Source organism: Cyanistes caeruleus, chromosome 11 (assembly GCF_971803275.1).
Source record: "Cyanistes caeruleus chromosome 11, bCyaCae1.hap1.1, whole genome shotgun sequence".
NCBI lineage: Eukaryota > Metazoa > Chordata > Aves > Passeriformes > Paridae > Cyanistes > Cyanistes caeruleus.
The window spans coordinates 4,681,933-4,702,243 of NC_141711.1; the positions used below are offsets into that span (position 1 = coordinate 4,681,933).

The window sequence follows — 20,311 nt, forward strand, 5'->3', positions numbered from 1 at the left end:
GCACTAAAGAGATGGGTTAATAAAATGCATCATTTTGCTCAAACACAAGGCACATAGCTGGCATTCACTTCTGAGAGATAAAGGGCTAAAACAGTTGCCCATTTCCTCAACTGGACAACTACTACTATTGTAAAGTCCTTATTCAGCTGAATTCCATCAGGCCATGCTTTCTTAACACAATCTGACACGTACCTTTTCAGGATCTTGGATTTTTATTCCCTCTTCTCTGCCTCTCAGTAGACACCAGAAATAAATGCACCCAAAAAGCCAAATGGAAATCCAAACAAAGTAATATTTAATTATCAAGATGGGGAAACTGATGACCAGACAGAACAATTTCTTTTTATAAAAAAAAAAACCAAAAACAAAAACAAAGCCCACTTGCCAGGTCCTTTGCAGACAACACAATACTGGGTTTTGTTTCAAGTTCATAACTTGGCTCTTAAAGTAGTTGATAATGAACCAGCAGGCATTATTTTAAATCAACCAGTTTTATTAAATGAGCCAGAAAGGAAAGAGGCAGGGCTAATTACCAACATTCCTTGATGAATTACCTAGCGGTGTGTGGTAAATCTCCAGGCGTCTTTGTCTTTATCCCCAAATTTATCCCTTACTTATTTCTCAAGAGGTTAAAGGACATGGGGCTAATTAAGGAACCAATCCAATGACAGACAGAATCATTCAAGGTAAGGCTGGTTTTCACTCTTTCAAGCTTTTGCATCTCTGCCTGGTACTTCTTAATCTAATTTTTTAAAAAAAAAAAAAAATTACTGCTGGGGAGGGGGGAGGAAAAGTGCTAATCTTGTCACGGTCAGGCAGGTTGAAATTGCCATGCAGTGCTGGGCAAAATGCTACATATTTGTAATTTAGCCAATAAGAAATTCCTTAAGCCTCTCTTGAATGGCAGGAATGCCTCCAGCTTGTCACTTTGAATTCATTCACTACACAGGTTCAGCATCTTGGAGAATAATGCTGCCAAACCAGCTGAAGAACTGAAATATTTGTGAGTATACCTAATACCCAAAGATTACTTTAAGCAGATCTGAGTTTTCACATTTAAAATTTAACGCCTATCAAAGGTGTCAGCGGAGGCTCCCCTGGGTCTCCCCCCAGTCCCCACATTTTCCAGCACTGTGTGTGGCTCTGGGCAGCATTTTCTGCTAAATTAAACCATGGCTTCAGCAAACACAACTGCAGGGACCAACACTCACCCTCTTCTTCCAGCCTTGGCTCCAGGAGTAAGGTGGTTATTAAATTCATGTTGCCTGACAAAGGACTTGGTGCAAGCTGCTAAAACCTGTTAGCTGGGGGCTGTGGAGCCTCATCAATGCCCTTAACGCCCACAACTGCGGGCACCTACAAATCTTAATCTGCACAAGATTAACTCATCTTCTGCAGGTCCAAAACAGCCACTGACACGTGGTGAACCACCATTTTCCCAAGGTCTGGTAACTCAGCCAGCAGATAATATGTCTAGACCATCAAAAAAAGAGTGCTTTGAAGCCGTAACAGACCGAACTTAGCAAGCTATTCTTAATTTTGTGGATGTTACCCTGCCAGCGGGAAGACAGCAAATCCTCAAGACCACCAACTAGGATATAAACCAGCAAGAATTTCCAAGGATCAGAGCTTGGACCTCCAGATATTTGTATCATTTTCTCTGAATATATCCTGATTTTCTCTGTGCCAAATACGTTATTTCTAACTTCCAGGTAATACAGTAAACTTGCAAGGGCAAAAGCTCTGTGATGAGGAGCAGTTTCTCAGCTATCTTCCCACTCTGCTCACATCATTTTCCCAAGAAATCCTCTCACCAGCAGCAGCAGCACAGTTTGTCTCCCAACTTTGGGAGCTGCATTTTTGTGTCACAGTGACCACAGCTGAAGAAACAAGATGGAAAGATCAGACATCTTCATCAGCAACAACCATTTCTCTCAAGAGCCAAGCAACACACGTGTTTGCATGCATAGGAAAAGGGCATTTGGGACGAAGGGTGAGAGCAGTGTTTTGCACTAGCAGTCAACCATCAGATACTTCTACACAGAAGTATGTTGCCCCCTCGAATTCCATGCATTTTTAATGTCTAATACCCTGGGTGTTAAGCAAGAATTTACATTTTACCTCTATTACTGATGCAGACCTCAAGCACCAGTATTTGTTTTAAACTAGCTTTCAACCCACTGAGCAAGCAAAAGATTCAAGGCCTGAGAGATACTTTTACTTACATGAAGGCTGAAGAGACAAGGCAGACTTTAGTGGTTCTGTAGTTAAATGCAAGTTCTTCTTTATGAAGAATTTGCTGATGGCTTAAAGTATGTCACCAAGGGTAAGTAACCTTAGTTTAAATGTTTTATCTGCAGCTCACCAAGACCCAGTCTGGCAAATCACTGCTCTTGATTGCAAATACACACCACGATTACCTAACACACCAGCACACACTACTATCTACCATTGTCAGGTGAGATTAAATTAACTTTGAATCAGATAAGCATGTCCACAAACACACGTTTGCTGGGCAGGCACTACCACACATTTATCTTGCCATCCCATTGTTCCCTTTCATCAGAATTGTGAGATAAATCCTCCACACAATGAAGTCTTATGGTAATTATTACACCAAGAACATTGCTGCCAGCTGCTGAGCCTTTCCTGCCAGGCAGAGCTTCCACAGGTCACTCTCTGGAACAAGCACACTAGCAAAAGAATAGGAGGAGGTATTTTTTTGATATATGTCCAATAGTCATTAACATCAAACAGAAGAAATGCTTGGCATTTCAAAAATGAAGAAATACAGGGTTTCTGATGCAGAGAGATTATTGTGGTGGCACATTTAAAGTCTGAATGAATAATGACATGAGGGTGAAGGAGAGAGGCAAGGCTGGCTCCCTGCACTCCTGTCCACCCAGAAAAAGTGGGAATAGGGAAAGATGAGCACAAACTGCAGCAATGGGATGGCACTGGGTAAAAGACAACCACACCCACTCTGGTATCAGCAGTCATCAGCCCACAGTACTGCCTCGAGGTGGGCAAAGACATTGGAATAATAAAGCAGAAGAGGGAATCCAGTACAAAATATCTGGCTTTGAAAAGGCTTCACCTTGCTTACAACAATAAAGAATGGCCATGATGAAATTCTGGCACCAAAAGGGCAATTAACATCTCCCATGAAGACACAAACCCAGGCAGTGTAGCAGGGGGAAACTGAAGTGAGGGGTTTAGTGGCAGACAAATTTTTAAATATTTAGCATATTATAAGCATTGTTATATGGAAATAGACAATTAAAAATGCCTTAATGACAAACATTAAAAATGAGTTTGTGGCCTATACTTCCATACACGTTTTATATACATATATATAAAACATACATGTATATATTTTGGGGTGAACTGCCCAGTAAGCAAGGGCTGGCAGTATATGCACAAGAGATTTTTGTCCAGAACGCAGAGACCTCAACATGTAGATTCCCAAAGCAGGACCACTTTCTCCACATTCCCTGGAGCAAGGGAACTGTTTCCTTATTCTCTAGAAATAAGCTGAAAGGGGATGAAATGGACCTGCTGGTGAGGAGACCTGTTTTCACCTTATTACATGCAAAGCATTTATGCAGTGCTCCAAAGATATCTCTACCACTGCAGGTTCCCACTGCAGCCCTCAAGGCTGTTCTTGGCAGTATCTCCCATCTTTTTCTTTTTCCTTTGTGCCAAAGAAAAGTCACATTCCTCAAACCCCAATGGCAGACAAAGAAGGAGGAAGAGGTGTGAGAAGTCCAGCAGATTTCTGTCTTGCTATACATTTGGTGTGATAACACTCATGAGGAAGGGGATGTGAAGCAAGCACACCCCTGGGAGCATTTGCATCCAGCAGCAGGGACAGGAACCCACAGCACATCCACAGTTTAGGTTCCACCAACCCATGACCTGGTGCATCACATCAGAAACATGACAGCAAGTGTCACATCCACGCACCAACTGAGAAATGCCAACGAGTGACATGGAGGGACAGAGAGAAGAAATGTTCACCCTTAATTTTCCACCTTCCATCTGCTTAGTGAGACATGCAGAGGGCTGGGTGTCAGCTGCCCACCAGTAATGTTTTCAATCCTGCAAGAACTGATAATATTTTCAGTGGAACTGATTTGCAATTCTGTGGGCCGGTGCTGGCCCTGAGCCTCTTTTGCTGCCTCCTGAGGATGCTCCTGTGCTCCCTCTCCCATGAAGGAGCACTCCAGCCACAGTTCCTGCAATGCCACATTGTCTTTTGGGCAGGCAGGTTCAAAGGACTTAGGGGATTGTGTCATTCTATACAGTAAGCTTGATCCAGAAATCAGGCAAAGCAATACAAGTCACACAGCACAGCTACAATTCAGTTTTTGGTGTCTCTACACACACAGATGAGGCTCTACTTCTCTGGGTTTCTGCAGTTCACCTCCAGGATCATGGTCAATTCTGTACTTATGTACAAGTACATAAGTACAAGTGGACTTACCAAAAACATAGAAGAGAGGAATCCTCAAAGGAAAGCCTTAAATCAACATGTTGCTTCTACTTCAATCAGCAGAACTTCTCAAAGACTCAAGAACCCAAAAACAAACAGAGGATCCTGCAGTTTTTCTTCGGGGAATAAGGCCTGATGGCTGGTCATTTCAGCCTGTAGAGTCATTCCTTGTTTTTTCTACTCCTGGATCTTTTAGATGTTGTAGACAAAGGAAACCCCTTTTCCTATTTTGTTTCTTAAAAGCATGTAGATGATGGTGAGCTCCAAACCCAGACTGCTACAGTGCAGCTTTGGAGAAGACACCCGAGGGACATCATGTACAACTCTGGTCATACAAGTCAGTGTTTCTGTCTGCTGAACAATGACATTCTAAAATCAGCTACCTGGATTGACACAGAAGACTGGAAACTATCCTGTAGATGAGGCCAGGCTATCACAAGCCATCACAAATACAGGGAGTTGTCCTGCTGCTACCAGGAACTCTGGAGACCACTCACTTCACAAGAACCCTGATAGCTGCTTGGTAGGAAAGAAGCACGGAGTGGAGAAGAGGGAGGGCATAAAGACTGTGAAAAGCAGAACCCAGCAACTCTATCACATCAGCAGGAGATGCTCTCTAAATAACTGCTAACACACAGCTGCTCAGACTACAGAAAAAACAGTAATTCAGTGATTTCAAGTAAGACAGGAAGGGATGAAGTCCAAGACAGCTCTGGGGAAGTTGATGAACAGATCAGGCTCACTAGAGACCAAGAGGATATTCTCTAAAAGCCAAGGATTTCACCTTGAACAAATTCATCCCCAGCAGGTATGGGATTAACTGCAGCAGTGTTTTGTGAATGGATGACATTCACAAAACAGAGGAGCACCAGGTCTAACCTATCACCAGGCTCAGGGACTGCAAGCAGAAACCTGAGCATCTCCTCAAGCCCTGGGCAACAGAAGTGCAGCAACCAGTTCCCAGAGACCAGCTCTGGAATGCTGAAACTGAGATCTGACATGGTTCAGCTCCAGCAGATAAGGGCTCCCACCTGACAGTGGTGACAAAGACAACTTCAATCACCAACAAGAACAGCTCCTTAATATTAACTGAGTGTACAAAACTAAAATACACCTGGATAGAAGATGAAGTAGGAGGTCATCTTAAGACGAACTCTTTGCAAAGATGCTAATCCTTTCAAATAAAAATTAATTAATTAATTAAAAACATAAGCTTACTTTGTACCTCAGGAATGTGTCCTTATGTTTTATGGTTTGAAACTACTCCAATAAATAACTTTTTATGTTACACTCCTATTTCCAAGGCAGAGAAAGAAGGTGAATTACAGCAGAAGCAAAGAATTCCCTGGTGACATCTCTGTAGTGTTGGAGATGGATGAGAAGGTGTTTAAAGATAAACCAGCCCATGAATCCAACTGCAGCTCTGCAAAAGGATAACCACAAGCTGTAACAAATCTTCCTTCTGCTATTAGAGTTGAAGAGATACTGTTCCAAAAGCATCAAACTTACTCCCAGTCCATCTCTTAATTAGGCAGCATAAAGCAATGCAAAATTTGAATTCCAGCAGGTCATCTCCTACCTTGCCAAGCTACATTATTTGGCAGAGGAGTGATGCAATGAGAAGTCATTACTCAAGAAAATGAAATCCCATTTATTCACATGGCCTTGAGCATACTGTGTTATGCAATTCGGAGATGCCTATGCAACGTGACATAGATTAGTACATATTTCTCTTTCTGTATTGTTTCTAAATGGACATCTTGAAAACCAATATAAAATCCAAGCTCATTAACACCTCTGGCTTCTTTTTAAACCAGTCATTCCGAATTACCATCCTCAGATATGCAAGTATTATTCTCCGTCTCACACTGTGAGATATGGGTGAAAGGGCAAGTCACACACCATAATTAAAACCACAAAACACTGACAAATTCAACAGGCTTAGAGTGGGATTTTTTGATGCAAAGTACCAAAACAAACAAACAAACAAACAACAACAAAACCAGCTGCTAGATTTGGTCTTGTTTGTGAAGCAACATTGAAAAAGATTACTTTTTTTAAAAGTTGCCTTGCAGGCTAACATCTCTGAAAGTGTAAAAATCCCCTTTTTGTCGATCTCATTCTTTAAGGTCACTAAATCCAGACCATCTGGATAGTAAAGTTAGCAACTTAGTTCCCCATTTATCCATTAAAACTTCTGTACAGCTCATATGGAAAATCTGTCTACAGCCAAAAAACAACTGAAGTGTATAAAGCAGCTGCAGGGAAATGATGTCACTGAAGCCAGAGCTGGCTGTCAGCACACTGGCACCAGGAAGATCCTGAGTTATTGTTAATCTCAGCATTTGAGCCAAATATCCCATTTGGAAAAACAACAACAACAAAAAAACCCCAACAAAAACAAAAAAAACCCCACCCTCGATGGTAATTTTCAGGAAGATCATGACTTCAAACCTGGCATTTTGTACTAATTCTTTTTGTACAGAACTAGACCACTGTTATGACTAAGGATAAAAGGGTGAATCTTTCACTTCATCAAAAACACAAGCCACAAAACTACCCAAAGCAGTTTTGATGTTTTTCTCAGTTTTGCAATTTTTTTCTCCTCTCACAGCCAGAGACCAAAAGGACTTGGTTTTGCTAATTTTGACTATTACTTATGGAAATGTAGGTGATGAGAAGATAGACTTCATTTTGGTCCAGCTGGCTGCTCATATTTCCACAACCATGACTTTCAAAATGGAATTCCATTGCCAAAAGGTACCTAACTTTTTTTCTTTTTACAAGCTGCTTAAGCACACATTCTCCTAATTTTTTTTATTCTACAGGGTCATGCAGTCTTATTTGGGCTAAAGACAAGTGGAGGAGAGATGTCTTACATCTTTCCAGGAGATCCTTCTCCATCAGAGGGAAATGGGGGACAAAAAACCACTTTTGGAACCCTAAGGGACGAGGGTCCAGGTAAAAGTCCTTTGGGTGAAGTTTCCTAGCAATGCTCCAGCACACAGATCCTGTGACAAGGCAGGTCCCAGGAACCCCACTTGCAATAACTGAGCATCACCTTTTGGCTGCAGAGATTTCTGAAGTTTGTCCCTCAGAAATCAAGGGCTGCCTTCCCTCCTCTCACATACAAAGAGGTATTTGCAAATGAACAATAATGGCAACTTCTAAATGCTTCTTCAAGCATTATCAATAAAATATCATCAAATAGCAAATGCATTCCTACAAGTTTCCACTGTATTTAAAAAATACCCTAAAACGTATATACGCTGCTCATGTTGTAACAGATCAAGATGAAGGATGTAAAAAATGTAATATATGCTTATTTATCTAGGTGTATTACAAAAAAAAACCTTTTTTCATAGCACCTACACATCTGCTGGAGCTGAATTATAACTACAGCCATAACCTGGAAACAAGCTGAAGAAATTGTTATACACAAACACTGTGAGTAATACACAAACATTAGACAAAACAATTCTTCCCAGATAATTTCAGACTCCTTACTACAGACATATGCTCATGTGCTCAAAGACTATTATACTTAATTTTTAATGGAAATGTGTGTGTATGGAGAGAGAAAATTCAAAATTCAACTGCTGCCTTTTTGCTCCTCTATCACGTACTGGACTATGACTCTACTATCCCAAATCAGTATTAGTTTTAGTGCTGATAACACGACACCATAAAGCAGATTCAATAAATAAAATTACCCTGTATTTTCCCCATAAACCTGTTACACAGACCGCCTCGAAATCCTGAGCCAGCAAGTCTATTTTAAAACTGAATTTTTGACTGAATATCATTGGTATACAAGAGCAACAAGCAAAACATGAGCGGTTTGTCACCAAGCTCAACTAATTTACGTGATAAGAATATGCTCACTGACTAAACAACAAACTGTAATAAAAAGATCCAGCAATAACTCAGAACAAACTCTACAAAACTGGTGAAAGTCATATTTTCATGAAATATGTCAGCAAACTTCTCCAAAACATTTGACATTGTTTTACTCACACATTTCACGGTGCTTCAGCCTACTTGAATTTAAGCAGTGCGTGAAATTGTCTCTTTTCTTATAGCTGTTCACTTTTTTCCCTGAGTAATTAGCAAGCTACATCCCCTTTGACAGAGGGACACTAACAAGCTCCTACAGTTTCCAGAGGGACAAGGAATCCAAAGCTACTAATAGCAAACAAGTCATTTAAACAAAAAAAGGATTACAAAGACTCGTTGCAAGTAGCTGGAAACTCACCCATATTTCAGATTAAGGCTTTCTGAGGAGCTCTTTTGTAAAGAGTTTTGACTCCATCTTACAAAACTCTTTCATTGTTTTCCTTTAAAAACCAAAACATTCATTTGTTATCTACTAAAAATTTCGTTGTATTGAAAGTAATTAAGTACTGGAAAGATGGAGAAGCGTTTTCCAAAGGGAAAATGACGGAAAACTTAGTTTGTTACAAAACCTCCCTCCAGAGGTCTCAAAGTTGAAAGAAAACAAAAGTTACACAAACTTTTTTAAAAAGTTTTTCCATTCTTCGCTACCAGGTCAACAAAACAAGCTGCAAACTAAGCCAGAGCGCAGCTTATTTGTAAAACTCGGTTGCCAAAAATGCCAAGAAGCACGTCCCCGTTAAATAAAGCGGGTTTTGAGGAGCTCCTGAGCGGAAAGGTGCGTACCTTGAGGACCTCCATGGGCACCTGGGTGGCGGGGGGCAGGCTGGTGGGGACGCTGACGTTGATGGCAGGTGTCTGGCTCACGGGCACTCGCTGCTGCATGAACTGGGCTGCCTGCTGCTTCTGCTGCTGCTCCCGACGCTCCTGCTCCTGCATCTGCTCACGCATGAGCTGCTGTCGGAGCAGGATTCGTGAGGTCATGCTGGAGGAGCTTAAGGGAGGCTTGGAAGCGCCAGGATGCTCGGAATTGCTGTGGGAAGACCAGAGAAAGACAGCTCAGCTTCCACGAAGCGGGATGGAGGTAGCGGTGGCTGGAGCTGGTGGAGTTACAGGGGGTGAGGATCCGCGGCACCGCGAGAGGGGAACTCGGAGCCGACCCACTTCAGGTGCTCAGCGGCCACCTTAGGCTGCCTTAACTTGACTGCAGCCAAACCATTCCCCCAACACCAACATCCAGCTGTAAAGAGCCATTTGCTCTTTCAAATTTTACAGCAACCACCCACGAGAAAAACAAATGCTTTTATGGACAGTAGTAGGCACATATATTATTTTTTTTATTTATTTTTTTTTAAAGAAAAAAAAATAAAGAGCTGAAGCAAGTCTAATGATTGGTATGGACAATACTCCAGTCCAACAATGTAGCTCAAAGTAAAGTAAATCCACCTCTGTCATGACAATACGACAAAACGTAACTCACTTATTTCCTGCATAATACAACCTTAGGGTTGGACTTGATGGCAGTGACTTTTCAGAGTTAGGTAACAGACCTCTACAAAAAATCCAACTCTCACCCCAGGTCTACCAGCATCTTCTGAGCACTGTCAGATACATATATCTGTATGCCTGATACACCAGGCAAAATAAACATTAACAGCTTTATTCCAGTCATACTTTAGAAAGAGCAACAGGCTGGCCCACTCCAGCACACAGGACAGATCTACCACCTAAGAGATATTTCTAAGCCACTGGCAAGCAGAGCACGAGACAGACTGTGGGACTTTGCGATGGACTGCAGGGACACTTTCTGGAGCAACTCATCATTTTCCTTGCACACAGAACCAAAATCCATGGGCCATGCCTAGGCCAGCCAGCAGTGACCCTCCTGGCTCTAGGAGGAAGCTGCTCTTGAAATCCCCACCTCTGGCTGCAGTGCTGGTACCTGCAGGATGCTGGCAGGACACACAAGCCTGGGAGCCAGCATCCCTTCCAGGGCTTGCTCCGAAACTGCGGGCGCCGAGCGCTGCTGCTGCTCAGACAGCCAGAACCAGCACTGCTGGAAGTTTTCTGGCTTTGTTTAGGACTGATGTTGAACACAGTGCACGGAAGAAACAAAAAAAAAGAAGAACCCATGCTTACTGCCCCAAGAGATCAAACTCTGCTCTTCCAGAGCACACATTTTGGGGGCAGGGAGGCAGGGGACCATCTTGCTATTTAAGACCTGTCATGTTGAAACATTCACAGAGACACTGATCCTTTTGATAAAACAAAAGAAAACCTTTGTGGTGAAACTAATGCAGCTGCGGAATAATCGTACTAATTAGCTGCTCAAGACAAGTCATTGACTGTGATACTTGTAAAAAACACTCCCCTTTCAATTAAGGGTGAAGCATTCTCACATCTAAATCCAGCAGCTTGTTTTCTGGCTGCACATCTGAACCACTTTCACATTTCCAAACCCAAGAGATGCTTTATTTCCATGACCAGGATAGTTACAGATCAGTGGTCTCCCAATTGTTTTGATTATACATTCCTACCAGGAATGTCTGAACATGCACCCCCAAAATGTTTGCTTATTTATGAACTATATACATGTATTACTGAAGTACTCGTATTTTCTTTCTGCCTACTAATAACACTGTGCATCCCACCTCAGAGACCTCTGTAATACATGAGGAAAAAAAAGACACCCCAATGCTGCTTTCAGGGAAGAATCCATTCTCTTCATGTTGGAAAAAGGCCAATTTTGTACCACACTTGTCAGCATTCTCATTTGTGTGCTACTGGCAATTTTTACAGATACCTAATGTTGCAAAATTGGTAACCCAGCAGTTCCTCCCACCTTCTTTCATTTTGAACTGTTTCTCCGCCTACCAAAGCCAAATGTGCTGGAAACCATCTCAGAAGAACCTTCCCATATACAAAAATGTTGGGGAAAGAGAGGGAGCAGGAAGGAGAAATTATTTCCACAGCATTTCAAAAATCCCCTGCCAGCAACCTCATCTTGCTCACACAATTTTTTTTACCTACTTGCACCAAGTGTCCTTCCAGATTCCTGCAGGTGATTCAGGATTCTACTGTTGATCAAAAATTGTAAACAAAAGCTTCAATTGTTGTGTCTTTTAACGAGACCAATGTCCCAGAAAATGCTGTTCTGCCAAATTCTTCCCCAAAGGGCAAAGATGCTCCCAGGCTTTATTTCTTCTGCAATTCTGCTCAGTATTTTACATGGCAAAGAGGCAGATGAGCCCTGAACGCAGAGAGGGTGGACAGCGACGTGCTGCCAGACTGCAGCTACTGCCACAGAACCATGGAATTGTTTTAGGTTTGGAAGAGATCTCCAGGATCATCAGGCCCAACCATTAACCCAGCACTGCCAAGCCCACCACTAAACCATGTCCCCAAGTGCCACATCTACGTGTCTTTTAAATACCTCTAGCAACAGTGACTCAACCATCTCCCTGACAGGCTGCTCCAGTGCTTGACAACTCTTTCAGTGAAGAAATTCATCATAATGTTCAACCTAAACTTCCTCTGGCACAACTCGAGGCTATCTCCTCCTATCCTCCCACCCATTATCAACTGGGAGAGATAGATGGGCACCCAACCATCACACCATCAGTGCAGGTGAGTTAAAATAATGCACTTTCTGGGATAAAAGCTGCTGCACAACACCTGCCTGCCTAGCCAGATACTTCTGCCACAAGCACTGGGAAGAAACACAGACAGATTTCCTGTTATTTATTCCCAGGTGCCTGTAAAGCTCCTCCTGTGTGCGTGACGGTCTCTCCACACCAGCATTCCTTCCACCCACCATGAGAGGCACTGATTAAACATGCAAAACACTTCTGAAACTTTGGTATCTCATCCTCTAAGTCTGTCCCATGCATCACACAGGTCAATCTCCCATCCAGCTTCCCTTCTCCACCATGTCTGCTCATCTTGTCAAGCACAGAATAAAAGGAACAGAAGATGGTTTGGGTTTCATGACCATGTACCTCCACAGAGCAAACAGGAGGGTTGTCAGAAACTCACTTTTTCAACTGAAAAAGCGATTAAAAACTTGTTCTTTCAAAAGCTTCATCCGGAGAGTTTTGAAAATGGTTATTTTTAAAGCTTCTTGACCTTTGCGTGCTGGTGCACAGACAGCTCTCCCATGACCAAGCTGGGTGCCATGTACCACAGAACAATCCAGAGTGGACACGTGGATCCAAAACTCCCCTACGTGAACTGATTCACCCCCAGATTACGTGGAGCCAGGAGCAGAGCCCACACACAGCTAATACACGATGCAATTCAGATACTTCCTGCAAACAGTTTATGGAAACCATCTAATTGCAATAAATGAAACCGACTCATCCTTTTAATTGACACATGATTAAACCAGTTATCCATTAGCACTCTAATAAGCACAGTGTAATACAGACTGGGAGTTATTAGTTATGTGTCATGTGCCGATCCAATTAATCATGAAGTGATAAAGCTTTATTAAATAAGTTTAAATTACGTATCCTTTGCACAGATGCCTGGGAAATGTTAGCTACTGCATACATGAGTTATTATGCAGGTGGCCATTGCATAACCAAAGGTAACTGATCACATTAAAATCAAGTTTGATTTTGTTGCAATCAATCCACAGAGACCAAAAGCTTCCCAGATGTTTACTGATTATTTTATCTTTCTCCTTAGACAAAAAGACAAACTCATCTTTTGCTGGACAGTCTTGTTTCCAGATTCTATAAATTGATCAAACAAATGCTCTGGTAGACATGTATTAGTTATCAGTTATCTGATGTACAAGCATTATTTTGCACTACCTATGCATTGATTTAAAAACTTCTCTGGAGACTTTGAACTGGAAAAAAAAATAAAACCTGCTTTTTAACTGCTTTAGAAACTTTAACTATTTTTGAACATTTTTTAAGAAGGAAAATGTCTCCAATGTAATGTTTCCTTAGACAAATTAGACAAAGAGCCTTCAAAGCCACTTGTTCTAGGCAGGATGGACTACCCTGCTCTTAATTGAGAAATGACATGTAAGAGGGAGCCTGCTGCTCTTCTCCCTCCATTCAGGCCAACGGTTTGTTAATGGGTTAGTCCACAGAGAAATCAGCCAAGAAAAGCAGATTTAGCACCTCAAAAAATCCACTGAGCTGCACCAGATCTCAGAGGTAAGAAGTAACACCGGATTGAAATGCTTTTGTTTATGTCTTACACTCTTATCCATTCATAATTATTCATAGAGAAAATAAAGGCATCCACATTTGATTTGTAATATTGGCAACCTCTCATCTCCTTGCTTTAAAGATTAAGTTTGTTCCATGCTATAATGGTGGATACTTAAAATAGTTGACCTCCAGAAGACATTTTCAGAGACCACCACTCAGCTCCCAACACCATTCAGAATACCACTGAAGTTTCTCCAAAATTAAAACTTGATTTATACAAATTCTGTTTTCAATCTCTCTATCAAGCAGTAAAACCTCAAGAAACTTTTTGTTCCCTGTATTGTGTATGTGGCTGAAGCAACAATGCCGGTATTAGCTTCTGACCTGCCAGCCAGCAATGCTGTCTGCCTCAGAAAAGTGACAGAAAAGCGAAGAATAGCAAAAGAAAAAAATAAATCCAAGGAGGAGCCAGATTGCACACACCACCACCCCCAAAAAATGTCAAATACAAAATGCAAAAAGTCCACAAACAACAAAAAAACCCCTACATGCTCCCTCTTCCCCTTCAGCCAAGGTAAGGGATTCCAACTACTACAGCATTTTCCCTGGAGCACTTTGTACTTCATTCCTAACATTTAATAATTGATTGTGGGTTACAGCGACGCTCTGCTCACCGCGCCAACTGCCTGGCGCTGCATGAAGTATCAATGCAAAGAAAACAAGCCCAAGATTTGGCATCCTCCTACGTCCTGGCTTGCCAAGGACAAAGCAGTTGCAAAAATGGTGTGGAGACCTCTATCAGCCTTTATAGTAAAGCCAGGACTACATTTCAGGCTTGTACATGAAAGGTTTCCGCACTTGAAGGTTACATGTTTAAAGAGACAGGCTGCCTGCCCCTGCTCCACCATCAAGGTAAATGTTTTCTGTGCCTCCTAAATGCTTTCCTATGCTGACCTGCACTGCACCCACAGAACAGCCCAAAAAGCACCCACCCATCTGCCTGGATGCTCTGAGTGCACCTGGCTGGGTAGAGAAGGCAAAACCCTGCAACATGCATCCACCATGCACACCTACTACACCAAGCAGCTAAGGGCTGAATTTCAAATCAAATTAATTTGTTGGACCAACCTGCTCTGAAAAAAAAAAAAAAACAAAACAGAAAAAACCCCCCACACATACACAAAATCTCTCCAACAAAATCCAACCTCACAAACAAAAATATTCAATCCTCTACTGATAATTTTTTTAAGTTGTTATACACCATGTAGTAGTTTTCCATTTTTCTTCCTGTCTTTAAAACACACCTTCACAAGTGGCTGAACATAATGCTTTCTGAACTTAATGAAAACCGCTCTCATGACCCAGGAGCACTCAGTAAATAATTATTAAGCTCTGGAGGTGGCTTTTGCATGAGTGTTGACTTAATAAAATGCAGTAAGTTGATCTGCTTGAATGCCCATTTACTTGGGGACACAGCTTGCAGTATAGCCTGGGAAGCTTGATCTCGACCAGATTAAGGAACAAGGTAAAATCAAGAGGTTCAATCCAGAAGCTGCAAAGGTCACATTTTACAATCCTTCACTACCACTGCTGATAAAAGGGAGATGAAAAATTACAAAGCTAAAGTATCCTCAAAGACTTCCCTATTACAACAGTGATAATACACCAAGTTTTTTTTTACACCAAAACTGAACCTCTGTTAGCCCAAATTTGCGTTTTTGCCATGAAGTTTCAGAACGACAGACATATATATGGATATGTAAATTTAAACACAGCATCTTCCCCTCCTGAAAGTCACCATCGGTATCTGAGCCAGTCAGCCCAGCTGCTGGGGCTCTGTGGCCAGTCCCAAGCACAGCACCAGCAATTCCCAGAGCACAGCCTCCACCGCACCAAACCGACCCCGCAATGATCCAATGCAGTGCCCTGGCAAAGCATCACTCACAGGCAGAGGCTGTCAAAGGAGCAGGGCATGAGCATCTCAACAGCTTCCATCTTTCCCCCACCCCCCCCAAATTTCGTGTCCGAGGGCTTTTGCTGAGCACCCCCGGGTGAGAGTCAAGCGGCCGGCTGTGTCTCCAGGGGAGGCTCCAGATAAGGACCTGGCAACTCCAATCCCCAGGGAGCAGCACGGCGGGCAGCGGCTCCGGCACCGCAGACCTGTGCAATCCAGCACCTACCGAGGAGAAAACAACGGCCTGGAGGCTGCACGACCTGGGGGTAGCACCAAAGGATCCCGAAACAGCCCAGGAGTTTGGAGTCAGCACCTTGCTGCATCCTGTCTCACCTGCATGGGAGCGCCGCACAGCCTCCTGCTGGGCAGGGATGCGCAGCATCCTGGATCCGCAGGATTTGGGGTGAATTCCCGGCACTGCCGTGGGCTGAGCGGATCCCAGGGGCTGCACCACCCTCACGGCCCCGCAAGGAATGGGAGAAGCCGAAGACACGGGCTGGCATTGAAAGCATTCTCCCATTCATTAATTAAAAGGGGTGTGATCAGGCCATTAACACCATCAGTGGATAAGGGCTGTCTGTAACAGCAGCGTTTTCTCACGATCTTTATCACCAAAAGGATGAAGGGAGAGGGTGGGTGCAAGACAAATTTGTTTTCTGGGATGTAACTTCTTTGCATTCAAGGCTCACCTAGGCGAACTTCCACCTAGGAACCACTGGACATGCATCTCTCAAGAGCCTGAACTCCATCTGTAGTGGTACAGAGCCGATGTGACAGTGCAACACCATCATTTCCCCTCTGCTCAAACAGGCTGAAACCCTCAAAAAAGCAGTACACAAACACTTCAAGCTACCAAAAGTGTCCCATGAAGGGCTAAAGAAATTTAAAATGTAGCTGACTGCGTTACCCGATATTGGTTTGATGCTTTTCCTCAAACTTTTGAAGTTTCCATCGCAAACTTAGAGAAAATATTACCAAAAAATAAAAGAGGAAAAAAAAGTCATAAAGCAGATTTGTCTTTCCTTTAGAAGTCTGACCTTGTTAAAGGCTTTTTGAACCACTTTTCAGACACCACATCTATGGGCACTTCCCTCTCTAAAGGGCTCTACGCAAATTTACAAAACAAAAAGCCCGATTGCTAAAACAACCAAGAGGTGATAAAAGCAAAAGAGAGGAGATAACGCTCCACTAGCAATCTCTGTAGTTTTTGATTTTGTAATGCAGAATTTACCTTTTTTTTATCTGGGTAAACAGAGACGATAGATAACACTGTCGCTGAGAGGGAAGATGACGTATGACCACCACACTTTTTGATACTTTACAACTACACAGAGCCCAGGTATGGCTTATCAACACCTTTCTATCATATCTTGGTTCAAAAATTATCACATCCACAGCTGGATAGTTTATTCACAGAGGCAGTTTTCAGCACAAGACAAGGCTCAACACCATGTTGTGTCCACAGCTTGTATCCATCATTCACATGCCCAGACTCCTTCCCAGCTAAAAAGCCATGGTGCCCCTCAAGGCTCACCAGGACCAGCAATTCCCAGCCTAAAGCCTTCCATTCATCCAAGGTTTTCTGCTTACTGACTCCACTGTTACAGCACTATTCAATGCTTTCCAAAGAGGATGAGGCAGCTGGAAGCCTCATCTCCTGCAGATGACACACTCACTCTGGCATGCTGAGCAAACAGGATCTTGAGGAGCAAAAGGGAAAGTGCTTATGGAAGATTTGCTTTAAATGATTAAGAATCCCAAACAGTCATGATGAATACCACACAGTGAATTCTGTGCTCGGTATGTCGGCGTTATCAGCACACAGGACTTGCTCACAACACTAAATACAACGTGCAAGGGAACAAACAACCCCTAGCACATCACTGCAATAATTTTAACATTAAACCAGTCTTGGACAGATATTATGCAAACTCTCACTTCAGTCTCTAGCCACACTGTTCATTAAGGGACCTGATCAGATCAGCAAAGGTCTTTAGCAACTCTTCTTTCTAACAAAGCAACTCTCCAGGCTGCAGATTCCTCAGCGTCCCCATGCTTGGAACCAACTTCAATTTGAGAGTCCCTTAAGCATTGCTCATATTTCTTCTACCTTTTTATCTATTTGTGGAAAAGCTACTGGGGCAAAGAGGATTGTGTGGCTGTGCAAGCTGAACTTCTTGGGGTGGGGGTAAATATGCCCTTATTCAGCAACAAGTTACTTTACCAACCATTTGGATATTTACCCTGCAATTATAATTTGCAATTGCAGGACAGATGTGCCAGACTTGCTGCCTTGGGTTTTCACAGCACAGACAGGAAGGTGGGATAAGCTCCAGCTGTCCATGTAAGGAAGCATTAGTGATGTTTACAAACTTGCTAGTTGAGGTGAAGCCAGATGGAAGAATTGCCTAACTGCAAACAACTAAAGACAGGTGGCCTTCAATTCCCTTGCTTAGGCCACTCAATGCCCCCAAAACATCCCTGATACGGGAGAATCCCAAACCAAGGCTCCTGGAGGAAGCAAACCTCCTCAGTTCTTCAGGGATCACTGCTGTGCTGTCAGCAGCATCCTCAGTACAGGCACACCCAGTAAACAGCCTTTCTGTCACCAGGTACCCCTCCCAAATCCCAAATTCAGGGATTCCCCAAGTTTGGTACAGTTTCTGTGTGCTTACAACCTCAGAGTGTGCACTGTGGGGCAGGATGGCTGGGGCAGGACAGTGCAAATGTTATTTGGAGGGACCTTTTCACCTGCCATCCAACAGCTGTAAATTCTGTTTTAAATTTGTCACATTTGCAGGAGCTGTAGTCTTCCATGGAAATACTCAGCATTGATTTAAAACCTTCAGCACTGAGGAACTGCATCTCCAAGGACTACTATTACAGTAATTCCTCCTCTTCCCTCACCAAAATAATTCTGCATCTTGTTTCAAGCCAGAAACTGCTCATGAACTTCAAAAAGGGAACGAGGAAAATAATTACCTAAACATGGGGTCACATGTTAATAAAAGAAATATCACATGACAAAACCATGGTACAGAATGAAGTCTCATTCAAAATAAAAACACACAAACAACATTTATACTTCTTGATTTCACAAAGTCAAAAATATATACAAAAAGATCCACCCTAATTTATTTATAGGTCTTTTAACACCTCAAATATGGCCCTGCTAATACACAGCCTTAATTTAATTTTGCAATCACCCTTCTGCTCTTCATGTCTTATGTTGCATCTAAAATGCACAAGCACATCTCAAAGAAGAGACATCAGAAAAAATCTTCAAAAATAACTTTATGCAACCAAATACAATCTCAAAAATTAACACAGCTGCTGAGTTTCTAGAAAATGGGATTTTCTCAAGTAAAACTGTTGAGCACAGCCCATGTTTTGCACAGTTTAGTGACAACTGAGCCATGCTGTCCGTGTCACTTGTGGCAGGAACACCGCTTCTTACTTTTGGTTATACATTAAAGCCTTTGGTTTACTTTTGAAAAAAAAGCAGCCAACTCAAAACTATTTACAAGCCTTTCTGTTAGACCCTCCTAATCTGTTCTTCACTGCCAGAAGCACAGCACTTGAATGGCTATTTCTGTTCAAAGCTATATTTGTTGTGGAACTACTGCAAACTCCTGAATCATGTAAACAGAGGCAGGAGCCAAAAAAATGTTTCACTGGACTTGAAGTTCACATCTGCCTTAGTTACTAGGACAAAAAAATAAAGGCAGGGCTTAGTTTACAGCCAATAAATCCTGCAAAGACTAAGGTTAATCATGCATTCCTGCAACAGGGTTTTGTTTAATCTGGTTTACTTAGCATTTGTGACCTTGGCAAAGTACCTGTTGGAGCACCCACCATTGTTGTGGAGCAGCATTTCACACCTTCTGTTATTTTAGGCTTCAGCAGGCGACTGTACAGTGCTACATTAGTCAGCTAGGTTCATAAACACGCAGCAAAGTCACCTGGAAATGATGTGCAGCTCCAGACTTGTTGGAGACCAGCAGCCAACTGTATTGCTGTCCCTAAAAAGCAGTATTGTAGCAGTGCTCAGTCAGGACCTGCAGCTGCACCTTTGGGTGAAACAAATGCTCGGCAAACATGCTGCTGGAGCAAAGTGACCCTGCCATTTCTCCAGCTTCTTGGCTCAGGAAAGTCAGTGCTACAAACCATGACTTCACCTCAGCCTACCAGTGTGGAAGAAAACTTCACCATCTCTGCACTCACCACCTTCCATTCCTCATGATCCTCCTCCAGCAGGAACAATCCCCAATACTCCCAACATGCTGGAAACAAAAGGCAGCCCAACATTCCCAATGAGCTGGAAACCAGGAAAACCCTCAAAACAACAATGAAAACCCCCAGAGACGTTTGATCCCGACTTCCCACAGGTTACACAGATCTACCACTTTGGGCAGGGACCAATTCTGCCCAGTGGTCTTTGGCACTGAACTGTAGCAGAGCTTCTGCAGGCAGAAGGACAGGCAGCATGTGTTTGGATATGAATGGGACATCACAGGTGGATTAAGGAAAACAAAAAAACGTTTCCTTCATAACCCACATAGGAAATCTGGATTAAACTGTAGTAGTTGTTTGTTTTTTTTGTCATACAACCACTACTGGAGTCTGATATTTAGTGGCTGCCTGATACTTAGTTGCCATATATCTAATACACTTAAAGTATTTTTCCCTTCCTTTTAGGGAGGCTGATGCAAACCCACAGTCAGAAACTGCAACTGGCTTTACAAGTATTTAAGGGGGAAAAAAAAAATCTTTTTTTCTTACAAACTCTAGAACAAACAA

General features: G+C 42.6%; 1 protein-coding gene across 13 annotated transcripts in view; it reads right to left on the reverse strand.

The window, feature by feature from the left end:
• MITF (melanocyte inducing transcription factor) overlaps window positions 1-20,311 on the reverse strand; it is a 101,583-nt gene that overhangs the window by 36,174 nt on the left and 45,098 nt on the right. For 10 of the 13 annotated variants that reach the window (XM_086845258.1, XM_086845255.1, XM_086845257.1 and 7 more), the window contains one exon: window positions 9,176-9,422. The exons of 1 other annotated variant lie outside the window; for it this stretch is intronic. In XM_086845258.1, the coding sequence (XP_086701384.1) occupies window positions 9,176-9,422 (247 nt within the window). Of the gene's footprint in view, window positions 1-9,175; window positions 9,423-15,502; window positions 15,654-20,311 lie in introns of those variants that run through there. 2 more of the 13 variants (XM_023935134.2, XM_023935133.2) reach the window with 2 other exon arrangements.